The sequence below is a fragment of the Halichoerus grypus genome, chromosome 8 (genome assembly GCF_964656455.1).
Source record: "Halichoerus grypus chromosome 8, mHalGry1.hap1.1, whole genome shotgun sequence".
Lineage (NCBI taxonomy): Eukaryota > Metazoa > Chordata > Mammalia > Carnivora > Phocidae > Halichoerus > Halichoerus grypus.
The window spans coordinates 69212806-69231012 of record NC_135719.1 but is presented as its reverse complement, the minus strand read 5'-3'; the positions used below and the strand labels follow the sequence as shown (position 1 = coordinate 69231012).

Below are 18207 nucleotides of genomic sequence, written 5' to 3'. Positions count from 1 at the left end.
TAAACAATTAGTAAAAGTACTTTATTTTCCTCTTGTATTTGCTTTATATCTTGCTTTACAAAGTTATGAAGTTCACAGCTTTATACCAAAATGTAAGAAGGCTAAGCTATTTGCTTATAAACATTTTTGCCGTCAAATGTCATCTGATTTCATTCTTCTAATCCATATTCAATATATAAAAAAATTCAGATACCAAGGGTACTGGAGCAGCTCTAGGGCATATATTTCTCTTAAGCAGGAGAAAACTCTTCAACAGCCTTTCCTCCTTGACTTCCTTCCCCACCAATTCAACTGGGCTACTACCTTGAATTTAAAGCAAATCTAGGAAACTTTAGTTGCCATGTGACCCAGCAGGGCCATATACTTGGGGGCTGGAGGTGAGGTTAGAGGTTATTGTCTAATAAGCATTATGTTTGGTTTACACCAGGATTTCACATCCACTTGCACATGGAACTCAGTATAGGCCAAATCACCTCCACTGTAGCTTCTACCCTATCCATTAGACAGTCACTCTGAAATCCTGAAGATCATGATGATTTGGGGCAGGGATGAAATCACAGTTTTACCAATGTGGTGGGCATGGCCTTCTTAACAGTTCTAGGAGCTCTCCTTTTGGTAGCAGAAACAAAATTTGTTAAGTCCGTGTATACAAACTACAGTTATGTGCGCAAACCAGAGGGTATGTGCTGTTTAAATCCCACTGCACAATATACTGTGATCTCCCCTCCAATGAATTCTCTTCCATAAAATATACCATACCATTCCACTAAGTGTTGTATACCTCCTCCCAACACATCATCCACATACCTAGTCACTAAAGTTGTCTACTATATAATCTACCCCAAAACTGAAACCAAAAAGCCCCTTTGTTAGGCAAATAATCACTTAAACAGCAATGGTACTGCCTATACATTATAGGTAGGTCAGGAGCTAAACACTCAACTGTTAACTTCTGAGGCAGAAAAACATTTTCCCCCACAAAAGCAGGAGTGTAATAGCAATGGCGTTCCCTCGAATTCAAGTAACACCAGGTGGAGATCATTCTTTGCTCTTATGTGTTTACCTGCTTTATAACTCAGTAGAGGAGTATGTCCAAACACACTTTGAACCTGATTTAAAACTTTAGGATAAAACTTGAAGTGACTGACAGTTTGTCGTAAACTGCCATTACAACAAAGGACGGATACCATGGTTTTCTTGGCTTCTGGCCATTAGAAATAGGCACAGACAACTAAGGATAACATTCTCGAAATGGCCTCCAACCCCTTATAAGAAATGAGTTGGGTTTTGTCAGGTCATGTAACACTTTCCTTCCTTCGTTAAGTACTGAATACCAAGTCAACACAAAAACCTGAGCCACCGCTCTTCTCTAAGGGAAGACGGAAGGCTAGAAGCAGTTAAGACATTGTAAAAGACAAAAAACAGCCTAAGTTCTGCATAACTTTCAAGGCTCTTAAAAGCAATAACACAACCATAAGCAGCCAAGATGCTTATGGTGCCTTTATTTCTAAATCAACAGCTAGAACAGTGCATTTAGGATGACACACTAACCTGGGGTTAAAATAATTCTACAAATTCTTGAAACAAAGATGTTATTACCAGGGCTTCAAAAAAAAAAATGTGAAATGAGGGAAAGTATTACAAGTATAGGTACCCACACCCATACACACGTACAAGAAACATTCACACCTGCACACACAAGGCAGATAGACTGTGCACAATTCTACCAAAATTAAACCCGAATCGGTTGTTACTTGATTCTCTCAGTCTGTTCATACCTTCAAAGGCTCCCCACGATTGCCCAACACCTCACATAACCCGTCCCTGCTGTACAACGGCTCCAGCACTCTCATCTTTTCAGACATGTCCTCAGGCAGGACAGAAGGGCACCTATGCAACAGAGTGCGCAAGGCTTTCTTTCTTAGCACACTGCCCAGTCAACATGGAAATGCAGCTTCACTACAACCCCGAATAAAACGCCAGGTTTAGTAATAAATTCCAATATGCTTTCCTGGGAAATCGCCCTTCTCAAACCCACACAACAGCCTGACTGCTCCGGTCATCCTTACAAGAAATGGGGAGGAGAGGTAAGAAAGCTTCTTAATCTCAGACAGAAACAGCACAAAGACATTTTATGCAAGAGATTCTTCTCTGTTCTCTCTCAAGTATCATGCAACTATCAATAGTGTGGTCAAAAGAAAAAAAGAAAAGTTTTCCCGTTCATAAGGATAGACGTAAATAGTTCATGGGGCCATTATTTGGTAGTAGCTCCTAGATTAGTTGTTTATGGATCCAGTAAGAACCACTGGAGCCTTTCCTGAAAAAAAAAAAAAAAAAAGAACATATCCTAAGTCTTGCATCCAATTTCATACCCTCCTGAAATCCAACCATGAAGCCCAGTGAAGTCTCCAGCCCTAGAGCCAGAGTGAAGACCTGCGAGTAGGTGTGTGCACACGAACAGGGGTGGAGAGAAACCTGCGTGCTATGCAATCCCAGAAAACAGTATGCATCACATCCCCAAGTCTGGTATGTGGCACTGGGCTCTTCTCCCTTCTTTAGTTCTCTGAAGAACCTTTCAGAGTTTTGAGAATCCAGAAACAAAAGGCTGGAAAGCAACACTTCTATAGCTTCTCTCAAGAATCCAGAAAAATTCCAAAAAACAAAGCAGTCTCACTAGGCTTTGTTAATTTGGCTGCTCTCAGTGGAAAAGTGGAGTCTTTCCCTTCATCATACTCCACTCTTCTTTGCCAGCAAGAGGGGAGGTGAAGGCAAGATTCCAGTTTCAGAAATCAGTCTCTAAGAAGCCTGCTTGAACCCCTAAAGACTGTATGCAGATGCTTTATCCTAACTCCCCCATCCTGGGTGCTGCAGGTGAGGGGAAAGCACCTGGGAGCCTAGAGGAAGTATGTGATGGCCACCAACAGTCTAGGCACAGCCAGAGAGCAGGGGAGAGAGGGTCTGGCAATGGAGCAAACTAAGAGGTTTCACACCCGCAGCAGGCCTGGAGAGTCAGAAACTGGAGAGGAAGATAAAGGCTACACTCCAGTTCGAAAGGCCTGATAATACCTGCAGCGTGAGCGCCCGGGCCTAACAGCAACACTGCAAGGTAGATGTTAGGTCTGTGCACTGTCTTGAACTGAGCACTCCCATCAAAATGTGCACAGACGTTCGATAGGAAGTGCTGTCTGTGAGGACTTGTCATTATGTGATTTGCTGAGTTCCTAAAATATAACCAGCAGAGCAGTCGCTCTAGCTGTTGAAAATCTACTGTGTGTCCCTTTGGCATTTAAAGCCAGCTCTGTCTACCTACAAAGCAAGAGAATAGTGAAACACACTGCACATAATTGTTAAGAAAGGGAACTAGTTGCTTCTAATTTAAATACCCAGTTATTAGAACTAAAGAAATTAAAAGTGATCCTAAAAATCTAGCATTTGCACAAACTTGTACTTAAAAGCCGGACTACAGGTTTAAACAATCATAAGAACATAAACTAAAAATCGCAAACTGAAAGCAATTAAAAAAATACATATGATTAGGGTCAGACTGGGTAGCCAATTAAGATCTGTATCTTTAATCAACATCTGGAGAATACTAGTAGCACAGATTACTACGTTCCATGCTGTCCCAGAGAAGTATAGTTCCTTAAAATCTGTTTCAATCTGACCAACCTCCAGTAAGAACTTAACGTGTAACTATCATCCCATAGAGCTGCCCAGACTTATGCTAGTGGTAAGCCTGGCTAGTAACCACTTTCTCCTTCCCTGATTCTCTGGGGAAGGGAAGACTGTGGCCTCTGTGAAGGGCCGATGTAAAATTAGTTCAAATGATAACTTCCCAACATGGGAGGCAAAAAACTTCATGAATCAATTTTGCTGTCATCCTCAGCATGTCGTTCAATGTGTCCCGCAGCATCCTAGGAATAAAGGGAAAGGGGCCCGTGAGAGAAAAGTTGGTAGTAAGACAAGAAAAAATCCAAGCCAAGGAGAGCTTCACGGGTACATTCTAAAATCCATACATGGAAGGCGATTAAGGACCCAGCACTTTGCTCATTTATATGAAACTATGCACTTAAAGATGAGTTCTTATCTTACACAAGAACACAGTAATAATCCTCTAGGTCCAGTTACTGGATTTGAAACATTTGAAAACATTCTCTTGGGGCGCCTGGGTGGCTCAGTCAGATAAGCGACTGCCTTCGGTTCAGGTCATGATCTCAGGGTCCTGGGATCGAGCCCCGCGTCGGGCTCCCTGCTCCGCGGGGAGCCTGCTTCTCCCTCTGCCTGCCGCTCCCCCTGCTTGTGTTCCCTCTCTGTCAAATAAATAAATAAAATCTTTAAAAAAAATTTAAAAAGAAAACATTCTCTTTACGCTCTTTCTCAAAAACTACCTATGTCATCATTTGAAACCTCATTAAGCTATTCCCCAAATCTGTGAATAATAATAAAAAGGAAAATCCCTAGACTCTCCCTGTTTCTTGCAATTCTGAACATTCTAATTAAGGCAAAAAAGGTCTGCCTGCTCTGAGCCGTTGAATGACCCCAGGTCGGCCTCAGGTCCCACTCATGTACCTGTTTGGATCCTTTCCTAGCAGTGAAGAAAGCGTCACAGTTCTTCCAGCGACATTTCAGAGTTTGAAAGTTTGGATTTGTATGGTCAGTGAGCAAATGTTGTTTCAAATGATCTACAACACCAAATATCAGAGCGCAACCGTGCCACTGAGGAGAAAGACAATGAAAGGGTGAGGGAAAAACAGTACAGGAAACATGCAATCACAATTTACAGCAGTCCTCACTTGTATCTTTTAAGTACTGTGGAAGCAAAAGCAAGCCCTTTATTCTTTATTCTTGGCTAGAAAATATAACAAAGCCAGAGGCATCCACATTAATTACCAATATTCTGAAGAGCCTTGAAAAGACTGGAAAGTCTTGACACTCTGCTCTATTGAGAAGGCAACGCACCCAGACAGCCACATTGTTAGAGGAAAAGGTTAGCAAATACTGACAGACAAGTTACCATAAAATTCAGTTTAAGCCACATTTATTTTTTATCTTGCCATCATAAAATGAGTTCCTTAGTCCATTTATTTAAAAAAGGCGGGGTGCTGGGTGGCTCAGTCAGTTAAGCATCTGACTCCTGATTTCGGCTCAGGTCATGATTTCAGGGTCGTGAGATCGAGCCCTGAGTCGGGCTCCATGTTCAGCAGGGAGTCTGCTTGAGATTCTCTCTCCCCCCTCCCCCGCCTCCCCCTGCTCGCTAATAAATGAAATCTTTAAAAAAAAAAAAAAAAAAAAAAAGGCTAAGAGCTCTCTATAATACTGAAGGGGCTGTATTTCACAATTCTGAGAACTATTGACTCGTAAACTTGAAAATAAAAATGTCTGACAAAGAAAACTATGCCTTGGAAACCTGACTTTACTGAGAATCTTTATCACTTGAATCGCAATCTTTTTTCCAAGATTTTAGGTATGTATGTATGTATGTATGTATGTATTCATTTAGCATGCATGCAAATGGGCAGAGGGAAAGGCAGAGGGAGACAATCTCAAGCAGACTCCCCACTGAGCATGGTACCCAACTCGGGGCTCAATCTCACGACCTTGACAACATGACCTGAGCTGAAACCAAGAGTCGGATGCTTAACCAACAGAGCCACTCAGGTGCCCCTCTTTTTTTTTTTTTTTTAATTCCTACTTTACTAAAAATGTGGCTCAACTCTCAATCTCACTCATTGGTCAGAAAGCATAAAGACTCTTTGTCTTGGTTTTTTCCCCCTCCAGGCTTGCTTGTTTTAAATCTTAAAATTCTGGGGCGCCTGGGTGGCTCAGTCGTTGGTTAAGCGTCTGCCTTCGGCTCAGGTCATGATCCCAGGGTCCTGGGATCGAGCCCCGCATCGGGCTCCCTGCTCGCCGGGAAGCCTGCTTCTCCCTCTCCCACTCCCCCTGCTTGTGTTCCTGCTCTCGCTATCTCCCTGGACTCTGTCAAATGAATAAAATCTTAAAAAAAAAAAAAAAATCTTAAAACTCTAACAGGTTCATTTCTATGAAATAATGCAAATTTGAATTTTTCCTGTAGCACTATTCCTTCCATCCCCTCCAACTTTAAAACCAGTGGTATTTTCTCCATTTCTCTAGATAAGTTAACCCTCTATTTGTATTCTAGATTCTGCTGTACTATATTTTGTGTCCTTCACTGAGAAAACCAAAAAGCAAACACAGTAACGTATAAAAAGCTGCGAAGTAACCAGGCTGTGGACAAGTCTAAATCAAATCTAAAAATGGAAAGTATTTTAATTCCATTCCATTATTTCTGCAAAACAACATGTTAGGGTATGGGGGCCGGGGCGGGGTAGGGAGTGGAAGATCAGTGCCAGAAACTTTTCTCTGATCACCACTAATATTAGAACTGATGAAACAACTGAAGGCCTATAAGGAATAGTGTAAAAGTGTGGAGCTCCCACCCCAAAATAAAAACCATGCAATTTGGCCTAGGCAACAGACGTTTAAAACCTTCAAGAATACACATTTTTATTTGCCTATAATCCAATGAGGACACAAATCCAATTTATTTGCCTCAAAATCCAATGAGGACACAAACCAAACTATGAATACATGAAATCCCCAAGGAATGAGTATCAGATAGTGAGCAGGTCACAAAAATAAGCACTTCCACTTTTTATTTCACATACAGTTGACCCCTGAACAACATGGTTTCAAAATGCATGGGGTCCACTTATACATGAACTTTTTTCAATAAATATAGTACAGTACTGTAAATGTATCTTCATTTCCTTATGATTTTATTTTATTTACTTATTTAAGTAGGCTCCACGCCCAACATGGGACTCAAACTCACGACCCTGAGATCAAGTCGCACGTTCCACCAACTGAACCAGCCAGGCAGTGCTTCTTAGATTTTAGTAACATTTTCTTTTCTTTAGCTCACCATATTGTGAGGCTACAGTATATAATACATATAACATACAAAATATGTGTAAACTGACTGTTGGTCAGTAAGGCCTCTGATCAAGAGTAGGCTATTAGTAGGTAAGCGTTTGGGGAGTCAAAAGTTATATGCAGATTTTCAACTGCACAGGGTTTGATGCCCTTATCCCTGCACTGTTTAAGGGTCAACTGTACTTCTGTATTGTTGATATTTTTGTAAGCATGTACTGATTTACAATAAAAGAAACAAAAACCACCATAGAGATGACCTCTGAGTGGATGATATATAGACATACCTCATATCTAATCTTAAAACAGACTATTCATGAAAAAAGTATGGAAGCATTTTATTGTTAGCTTTTAAAAATAAGCTTCCTTGGGGCATCTGGGTGGTGCAACTGGTTAAGCATCCGACTCTTGCTTTCGGCTCAGGTTGTGATCTCAGGGTTGTGAGATCAAGCCCCACGTCGGGCTCCATGCTCAGTGCTGAGTCTGCTTAAGATTCTCTCTCCCTCTCCCGCTCCCACCCATGCTCACTCTCTCTCCCCACCCTCTAAAATAATCTTAGGGGCGCCTGGGTGGCTCAGTCATTAAAGCGTCTGCCTTCGGCTCAGGTCATGATCCCAGGGTCCTGGGATCGAGCCCCACATCGGGCTCCCTGCTCGGCGGGAGGCCTGCTTCTCCCTCTCCCACTCCCCCTGCTTGTGTTCCCTCTCTCGCTGTGTCTCTCTCTGTCAAATAAATAAATAAAATCTTTAAAAAAAAAAAAAAAAAAAAAAAAAAATAAAATAAAATAAAATAAAATAATCTTAAAAAAAAAATAAAAATAAAACAATAAAAATAAGCTTCCTTGTCCTACAGTGGGAGGCATAAAGTAGATGCTCAAATATAAAAATGCTTAATTGATGCTAATGAAGATCTATAAATTAGCCTAGGGGTAAGCACTCCTTACCCAACAACGGTAATTCTGCATCAGATTCAGCCTCACAGCTTGAATACTGCCATCGTAACAGCCAGTATAAATCTGGAAAAAGAGGTTTCTCACATCAGACCAAAACAATACACAAAAAAACAACTACTAAACATCCTCAAAATACACGTCAGAAGCTCCTTGTGCCGGCTGTAAGAAAACACAAGCCTACAGCAAAGCCGGCCGCGCGTCCTACCGTCCTACCGTCCTACCGTCCTACCATGGGTGAGTATGTCTGGTGGGGCTACATTGAAGCTATGCTGCTTAGACAGCCACTCCTGAGACACTGGCTGAGAGCAGTGGCAGGGCTCGGGCTGGGAGGCACCCGCCCACACTGTAAGCTGTGCACCCAGGCTCCTGAGCATTGTATGCCACACCGCACGCCACACAGTAGCCATCTGCCTTTCGTTGCAACAAGGGGTTCTACTGCTCAGAATCTAGAAAACATCCACTCTGGTTCAACCACATAATTTAAAAATAAAATAAATCGAGACTTCGCAGGGTTGAGTGAATTAGCTTCTACTTTTAGGTCTGCTTTCGCTATGCCGTACTGGCCAAATCTCCGGACTCTATTCCAATGTTCTGTTTGGATCGTAATGTCTCTGGAAAAAGCACCACTCAATTTTTAGGGGAAACATCTTAAACTTATTTTCTGTTTAATGGTCGTATCAGATTTTTATTGTAATTATTTTAGCTTATGAATAGCAAAGAGAATATTCAACGACGTCACTGGGTTACTTCTCAGTGATATTATGGCAAGACAGAAAAGCATTCAATAATGAGGCATGTCAGAAACAGATGTCATCTTTGGAAGTGATAAATAGGAACATTATTATCAGTTTGTAGTTTTTAGTAAACATATTCAAAAGCAGTATGTGACATGGCTAATAACACTCACCATACTTTTATGGATGGTCATACACATAATCATGTCTTTGTGTCCTCCATAAACTTGCAGTCGATCATGGGACTTAGGTGGAGGAAAAAAATAGAGAGAGAATTAAGGTTATTTATACCCTGTGTTTAATAAGCCTAATCCCTGGAGGCCTCTGGCAGGTTTAAAACTATCCCTAAGGCACTATGCTGAGGCACAGTAGCATTTTCACAGAAACACAATCTTTCTAGTAAGTCTGCAAGGGAGGAGTTGGTAATTGGAAATGAGAAAACTAATTTCTGTGTAGTGTCGAAGTCTCAAACCTGAAACTGCACACAAGGAGCACTAGACAGGCTTCAGAGACTACAGTTGCAGTCTGGAAACCATCCAGTATTAACCTCTGTGAGCCTCACCAGGAACCTCAGAGCCATGTTTCTCAAAGTGTAGTGCACGGACCATCTGCTTCATAATTATCTAGAGGGCTTGTGAAAAATGCAGGTTTCTGGGCCCCACCCCTGTCTTACTATATTAAAAAAAAAAAAAAAAGATTAACACCAAACCCAAACAGACCTTCTCCCCAAATTGTTCAAGCAAAACAGTGGATCTAAATTCTACCTGTAATTCATAGACACGAACAAATTTATCCAGGCAAGCGGTCACCATCACTTTTCCTAGGATATTCACCACAGTCACTGCATGATTGTGACCTTTATAGATCCGCACAAGCTCACCAGTCTGCATCCAAAAAGAAACAAGTCACTAGACTGACTTTCAAGATTCCTTCTGACTTTTCAGATTTACGATTCGTTTATTCCAAAAGTCATCGTTCTGAAGCTACTTGTAGCTGACCTAATTTTAACAGATGAAGTACTCACACAAGCATTTACTACAATATAGGTAATACAATATATATGAAATGTATCCTGATGGAGAGAAGCTGGTGTCATAGAAAGAGAAGGCCCACAACTCTATCTGTATGTATTTTATAGGTTGTGAAGTATTTCCACTTTTATCATTTTATTGCATCTGGACAAGTTCCTGAGGATGCATTATCCTCAGGTTTACAGCCCAGGCACTGAGCTTCACAGAGCTGTCTCTATGACCTGAGCAGAGTCTCTCGGCTGTTTTTATTTGTTCTATTTTAAACTACATAACATATCCACTTTCTTAGAGCCTCAGATGCTCAATTTATCTCAAGTTTAAATGAGTTTAAACTTTGAATCTGTCCCCCATTAAAAATTTTGATGAGGTCAGAATTTCTAGAGTGCTCACTATCTTCCAAGAGCTTATGCGGGTAGGGATTATTATTAAGCTTTTCCCTGGAAAAGGGGTTTCATTTAAATTGCAAGAGGTCTGAGGAATCCTTCAAGCTTTAACCATCATTCCATTAAAGATTTCTTTACATCAACACAACTTACATGAATGTTATGGGCGTGGACTGACTGATCGCTGGAGCCACTGAACACAAGGTCATTCACCACCTTGAAAAAAATTCACTGAGTTAGATTTGGTATAAGGTTCTGAATTTTCTCTGTAACTTGTAAAGCACATCGTTGAATTCTAACTTCTAACCTACTTTGACATGAGCATGAACTAGGGATAAGATAGTAAGTTCCTCAGACAAATTTTCTAAAGTGAAACTTCCGTCCTACCACCAGGTACTGTGAGGAACTGACAATGTATTATTGGGTTTGTTGTCTCTTCAGAATGACTGCGAAATAGCCGAGAAGGGCTTTAAAGTATGTCTACATTCTATGATAAAATACACCTGTTTCTCTGTTGATATAGTAAAATACAGTCCATCCCTTGGTGACCCAAGCCTAAAGAAAAGCACTGTAATCTCCTTGCTCTTTTCAAGATGATGTGTTCTAAATAAGGCATTAGACAACAAGGGAAATGCCACTCAAAGTCTATTTGTGCCAGACAACCAACTCCTCTTCTCTTGCACTGTACTTGCCTTCATGCAAAGAATGGTTTTGCTGTGGCCCTCCAGAGTTCTGAGAAGGAGTCCATTCCGTGCATCACGAACACTAATGGTACAGTCATAAGACCCAACAACAAGCAGCTTTCGGGCACCCTCCTGTGCTGTGGCAAGACAGCTGACAGCCCGAGGGCCGTGGCATTCAAAGATTTCAAGTCGTTTATTGTTCTGAAAAATAAGCCACCATTATATGAAGTAAAAGCAACTTAGGTGGTAAATGTCAAAATCACCTAACCCAAATCACTACCTGAATACGAACTCTTAAACTCTATTACCTGTACTTAAGTTCTCATACCCCACCCCTGTCTTTAACTTCCCAACCTCTGCCATTCCCATTCCAACTCATGACTCCCTTCTCCCCCCTTCCAGTGGGGGCACGGTAAGCTTGTGCATTATAAACACATTTCTAACTTCAAACTACACTATCTGATCATAATTAGCACTTGATTCTCTTTTTATGCCTTTGCTCACTTCCCTGAAGTTAATGATAATGAATGATCAACTTTTTTTTTCATATTCTAATTTCCATGCCATAGACCCAGAAACTCTTTCCCTGATGTTTTTGTCATCAAAAATTATGCAATCAGTCACGTGTTTCCAAATTTCTCCACTGAGAATTACTTATTTAGATAATTTCGGTTAAGAGTCTCTCATTCTCCACCTTTCTGTTATTCTCAAGTTCTTCTGATTTCTCGTTCTACGTTCTCTCTCATGACATCATTTAGTGAACTAGAGAAGCCCTTTATATCAGTCAGAGTGGCATGGTCACATCCCGAATTCCCAAACACTCCTTTACCTCAAATCTTACTTGCTTCCCTCATCCCCACACCAATCTTGTTCATAAAGTTTCCCCCTTCCTCAAAACTTCTAAAAAGGAACTTAGGGGGGGTTGCCTGGCTGTCTCAGGAGGTGGAGCATGCTACCCTTGATCTTGGGGTCATGAGTTCAAGCCCTGCATTGGGTGTAGAGATTACTTTAGTAAATAAATAAATAAATAAATAAATTGAGTGCAGAGATTACTTTAATGAATAAATAGATAGATAGATAGGAACTTCAGGTGCACACAAGTGATGAAACTCCCAGAAACTAAGCACTAAGCTCCGAGCAGCTGGGAGCCTCCAGGGCTAAGCAATGACTCCAGCCATCTTAGGTGCTGGGGAGACAGCCTGATGGAGCTCAAGGTCCACTGGTGGACAGCACAGAGAAATAGCCCTGGCTTTCTGTTGAGACCTCAGAAGCACTGCATTCTAGGTGTATGGGCAATCCAAAAAGGGCCCAGCCCTCACAAAGCTTCAAAATTCCCATGTCTGCAGAGATTCTCAAATCTCTGTGTCAAGGTCCATCTTCTCTGCGGCTTGTCAACCAGTTAAAGACCATTTCCATTTGAATTTCTTGTCCTCATCTTGCCTCAGAAGTCCTGCTCCTAACTTCTGTCCACCTTTGATAACGTTATTCTTCCGAAAGAGAATTAGGCAATTATCAAACTTTATCCTTTAAAATATTTTAAACTTATTCTTTCTTCTTCATTTCTATTGCCCTAACCAAATCTAATGTAGGCTGTTAACACTTCACATATGGAATGCAACAACTTCCACTAATGAGCCATCTGTGATCTATTGCTATCAAGTGAACCAAATAACCTGGCACTTGATTATCTATGTGCTAGATTCTTCTAACTTGATTCTAAGCTTCTGAAAGGCAAAAGCCATGACATATTTTATTGTATCCCTTATAAGCAGTGGTTCCAGCTCACATGTGGAAGGAGAGTTGGTAGGTATTCGCTAAACACATGAATGATACTATAAATTGGGCATAACACAGTAAACATTGTTTTGTTTTTTAAAGATTTTATTTATTTGACAGAGAGAGACACAGCAAGAGAGGGAACACAAGCAGGGGGAGTGGGAGAGGGAGAAGCAGGCTTGCCGCTGAGCAGAGAGCCCGATGCAGGGCTCGATCCCAGGACCCTGGGATCATGACCTGAGCCGAAGGCAGACGCCCAACGACTGAGCCACCCAGGCGCCCCAACACAGTAAACATTTTAACATGCTGTTAAAAGATGACCATGGAGTGCCTGGGTGGCACAGTTGGTTAGGCATCCAACTCTTGATTTCGGCTCAGGTCATGACCTCAGGGTCATGAGATCGAGCCCCATGTTGGCTCCATCTGTGGAGCCTGCATGAGATCTTCTCTCTCCCCCTCCCGCTCTCCACCCCCAGCCCCCGCACTGGCACACTCACACTCTCTCACTCAAAAAAAAAAAAGATGACCAGATGACCTTGGGATATGGTGCTACAACTCATGAGTAACCAAACCCATCAACTCTACCTCTTACATCTTTTATCCATTCTCTTCTCTTCATCCTTAGTCTGACCTTTCTACTTCATCTTCTACAACAAAGCCTCCTAAATGATCTTCCTGCCTCTACTAGTACCAGTACTTTCCTATCATCAGAATGACTTTTTCCAAAATACAAATTGGATCATGTCTTCCCTACTTTAAAGCCCACATGATGGAAGTCCACCTACATTAACAAAGCATATAGGGCCATCAAGAACTGGTCCTTCCTCATTTCCTAAGCTTTATCCTGAGGCTTAGCACGTAACACATGCTCAGTAAAGGTTTGCTCAACAAATGAATTTATCTTTGGATTAGGAAGGAATGAAGCCATATGAGCAAAAGGCAAACCTACGACTGGGTTCACATTACAGAATAGGCTATCCTCATGAAACCCTAAATCAGTTCCAAACCACATCAATGTCATACTCAAAAGAATTTAAGCTCATTTTTCATGGTGTCATTCTTAAAATGAGATAGACTAGTTCAACCTATGACTCATTATTTGGCCCCAAATCATCAGGCTTGGTTTAACTTAGTAGAGTTACCTTTTGGTCCTGGCACACTTGGGCCTGAGCAGACAGAATGAAGGCTCTTCTTTCACTTATACCAGAAGATAACAGTTTTTGAGTAGCAGCTCATTCTGTTGTTTTCTCACACAAGAAAGCAGGAAAATGTCTGCCTTCTACTTCTTCCCACACGCACGCTACTTTCAAGTGACATGGGAATGCAGCCTTCTCCCCCACACACTAACCTTTATGTTGAAGGTGACCACAGTGCCATTTGCCAGTCCTGCATAGAGGATTCGCCATCGACTATGGAGGCAGAGAACCCGGTCTTCCAGCTGTAACTGCTCCACACACTCTCGCGTCTGACAAAAGTATACAACATCTCATCAGCAGAGGTTAACAGCAAATAAAATGTGAAATCAATCCTTCTTAAAGCAGAGTGTGAAATGATTTCTATGAGGAAGAAAATGTAGCATCCTCTATCTTGTAGAAGACTATCATAGATTTGGCCAAAGACTGTCAAGCTCTAAACAAATATCAACTCTAATAATGTCCCTCGTGTTCCTAATTTGGAATGCAGAAATTATTCGAAGGGCACTAAGAATTGGGCCTTAAAATTTTAAATTAAGTAGCCAAAGGTAAAGCTGCATTTGACATCTAAAAAGGAAAATAAAGGTTACAGTTGTATATTTGATACTTGAATTAATCATGTATGTGCTTTCCTGTAATTGATTCTCTATTTCAATAGTTCCCAAATGCCTCCTTCAAACCAGTGCTCGGTTGGCTGATCCATAATTAGCTGAGAAGCTTTTAAAATATACAGAACCCTTTGGGGTGCCTGGGTGGCTCAGCTGTTAAGCGTCTGCCTTCGGCTCAGGTCATGATCCCGGGGTCCTGGGATCGAGCCCTGCGTGGAGCTCCCTGCTCAGTGGGAAGCCTGCTTCTCCCTCTCCCACTCCCCCTGCTTGTGTTCCCTCTCTCGTTGTGTCTCTCTCGGTCAAATAAGTAAAAAATCTTAAAAACAAAAACAAAAAAAAGTTTATATATAACCCCAAGCTTCATCCTCAACCCCTGAGATTCTAATTCGGTAGGCTCTGGAATATGCATTTTAAAAAATTTCTTTAGTAATATCCAGGTTAAATAAGTACTATTTGATCTCACCTTCAAGAAATGATTTCCATGAATTTCCAGAACTGGGTTATACTAGCAATTCTAGTTACCTAGGTAACCTGGCCCTGTTTCCAGTAAGATAGTGAGCTCTCAAGATTTGTTAATGAATGATACTAAGCAACTAAAGGCCCAAGTGTAGCTTTTAAACAGGATTGGAAACAGATGATAAAATCAAGATGGTTAAAGCTGGATAGAATGAGACAAGCTGTGGGTAGGATGATAAAAGCTGTAGGCTGTCAAAGCTTTTGACCTCTTTCCCCAACCTTCTTTTATAAAGAGCCAGTCTCCAAAATTAGTCAATTCTCTTCCATAAAATTATAAATATAAATGCCATGTATAAAATTGTGAAATAGAAAGACAGTAAATATGCCCAAATGTTAAAATTCATGTTGCCTCTGGTTAAGCCATGTGAGAGCTTTTTGTAGTTTTTATAGGGGAATCAGATATATACTGTAATAAAAAAGAAAAAAAGATTCCTTTTAAAGTATGAATGCTCGCTGGCAAGCACCTAGTCACCCAAGAAATCTAATGGAGATGTACAACAAGATTAATGTTCTTTTCATACTTGCTAACATCCGTCTGCAGCCCATGAATCGAGGAGTCATTTCGACTTCCAAGTCCTATTTTTTAAGAAATACATTTCACAAGACCATAGCTGCTGTAGACAGTGATTCCTCTGATGGATCTCAGCAAAGTAAACTGCAAACTTTCTGGAAAGGATTCGCCATTCTAAAGATGCCATTAAGGGAAGAAGTCAAAATATCAATGTAAAAGGGGGTTTGGAAGAAGCTGATTCCAGCCCTCAACGATGGCTTTGAGGGGGCCAAGACTTCAGTGGAGGAAGTCACTGCAGATGTGGTGGGAATAGCAAGAGAACTAGAATGAGAAGTGGAGTCTGAAGACGTGACTGACTTGCTGCAATCTCAGGATAAAACTGTACTGGATGATGAGTTGCTTCTTACGGAAGAGCAAAGAAAGTGGTTTCTTGAGATGGAATCTACTCCTGGTGAAGATGCTGTGAAGACTGTTCAAATTGACAACAAAGTGTTTAGAATATTCCATAAAGTTAGTTGATAAAGCAGCAGCATGGTTTGAGAGGATGGACTCCAGTTTTGAAAGAAGTTCTACTGGGGGTAAAATGCTATCAATAGCACTGCACGCTACAGAGAAATGGTTCACGAAAGGAAGAGTCGATCATGGAGGCACACTTCACTGTGGTCTTATTTTAAGAAATTGCCGCAGCCACCCCAGGCCTCAACAACCACCCCCACATCAGTCAGTGGCCATCAACACTGAGGTGGGACCTTCCACCAGCAAAAAGACTACAGCCTGCTGAAAACTCAGATGATGGCTAGCATTTGATTAGCAATAAAGTATTCATTCTCTTTTTTTTCCTTCCTTTTTTCCCTCTCTGTGGAGAAGAGAAAAAAGTATTTCTTAATTAAGGTACATACATAGTTTTTTTTAGATACAATGCCACTGCACACCTAACCGAACAGTGTAATAGCATCAACATAACTTTTATGTTCACTAGGAAACCAAAAACTTCATTTGACTAGTTTTATTGTGATGTTCACACCTTACTGCAATGGTCTGGAACCCAACCTGCAGTATCTTTGAGGTATGCTACTAAAATAGGCTCAAAGCATAATCAAGTGGGCAGAATGAAGCATCTGTCTCAGTGTCTCCACTCTACACAGTAAATACAGCCAAAGCAGCTTCATATGATCACTTCTGATTTCTCTGGACTCACTCACCTTGACATTATAGCAGCGAATGGTATGGTCACTGGAACCAGTGTAAAGGGCAGCATTCTTCCCAGAGGTTTGTGTAACCAGGAGGCAGTTCACTTTGGAGGTGTGCCCCTCGAACACACCAATGCACTTGCGACTCTAAAGTTAAGCACGTATCAGATCATTACTTGTGGATACACGAGGATTAGGTAACACAGTTCCTCAACAACAACAAAAATGCTGAAACATACAGTTTGCTGCTGTATCCTCAGTGCCTCAGCTAGTGCCTGGTATACAAAAGGTGCTCAGTATCTGCTCACTAAATGCCCAGTCAACAGTCACATGAACTAAGTACCTCCAACTCTATGTTAGCTGCGCCATACCAAAAATACTTAGGGCAATCTGCTGTAAGATAGATCAGAATTTTAATTAATGCTTAGGGCAAGGATCTCCAACATAAGAACAAAGATCTGACAAATACAAACTGTAGCTAATTTCCCAGATAAGTTCCTGCATTTCATCAGTAAGTATGGATGTTCCACGATATTCAGAGATGTGTCACATGCCATGGCGGGCCATAGTGGTCCAGGGGCGGTTTCACAAGGGAGCGTCCTACATGTTATCTTCGTGCACATATGGAGATCCACTTAGAATGTGCATACATATATACATTTATCTTGCAATTCAGAGTTAGAGCCAATCCCCCAAATGTTACACTCCTACTTCCTGGTACCACTGCTTCCTTCCTAGACACCTGTTGCCTAGAGCGAACACATTTTCATGGTCCATCATCTAACCTTTTGACTTTCAAGACTTCAGTAATTTCAAATACTTTCATGGTGTTTGTTAAGACAACAGAGTGTTCCTGAAGTTTCTTGGCTATCACTGTTGATAAGCAAAATCAGTTTGACATACACCAAAATCAAAACTCGTTCTATGAAAAGTTCGTTCTATGAAAATTGAGACTAACGAGCATCAGATTACACTAAGCGTGAGGAACTAGAACACTGTTGCTCTCCTTGGTAACTTGGGACAATCAATGAACTGTGAGGAAAAATGCCTCCTCCAGTACTTCCCCGACGTTCATTCTACCCTATTGTGTAGCAGCTATGGGACTGACCTCATCAACAACGCCAGGACTAGAACCTGACTGGCCAAGCCCACTGCTGTCATCTCATCTCCCTTTGCCAAGTGGTTGTTCATGGTCAAGCACAGGACCCATTTTTATGGCAATGGGAGGAAAAAGAAACCCCATGGGCTTCCAAAATCTGTGAGCAGAACTAGCTTTAGGAAGAGGTGACACCAGAGAAAGCAGAATGGAGAGACAGAAAGAAGCTAAGTCCCCAGTGACCCTGCTAAGCCACTGCATCAACCTCATCTACGGTTAGTCTAAAACTCACCTCATCTCTGGACAGCAAATAGATGCCCCTATTGTTTAAGAGAGTGTAAATTGGAGTTCCTAAACCCTGCAAAAACATTCCAATTGAGTTATCAACTCACCACCAGATTATAAGCTCGGACAGTTTTATCTGCTGAACAGGTGTACAGTAAGTTCCCAAATATCTGAATTGCATTCACTGCGGCTTGGTGCCCCTCAAAGCTCCCTTCTGTGGGCTCATCATCATCTCCTGGCTCGGAAGATATTTCTGGAAAACAAGAATATGTTTCAGAGACCTGTCTGCTTTTGTCTG

At 41.4% G+C, this 18207-nt stretch overlaps 1 protein-coding gene across 4 annotated transcripts in view; it reads right to left on the bottom strand.

Moving 5' to 3' along the window:
- The window catches only part of ZNF106 (zinc finger protein 106), a 65104-nt gene continuing 46897 nt past the window's right edge, over positions 1-18207 (bottom strand). For 3 of the 4 annotated variants that reach the window (XM_078079481.1, XM_078079482.1, XM_078079483.1), the window contains exons 13-22: positions 18017-18162; positions 16541-16675; positions 13859-13975; positions 10744-10935; positions 10205-10267; positions 9402-9521; positions 8811-8882; positions 7895-7966; positions 4570-4716; positions 3980-4310 (exon numbers count right to left, since the gene is read on the bottom strand). In XM_078079481.1, coding sequence (XP_077935607.1) covers positions 4215-4310; positions 4570-4716; positions 7895-7966; positions 8811-8882; positions 9402-9521; positions 10205-10267; positions 10744-10935; positions 13859-13975; positions 16541-16675; positions 18017-18162 — 1160 coding nt within the window. In that variant the 3' untranslated portion in view covers positions 3980-4214. Of the gene's footprint in view, positions 3915-3979; positions 4311-4569; positions 4717-7894; positions 7967-8810; positions 8883-9401; positions 9522-10204; positions 10268-10743; positions 10936-13858; positions 13976-16540; positions 16676-18016; positions 18163-18207 lie in introns of those variants that run through there. The other variant, XM_036084607.2, reaches the window with a different exon arrangement.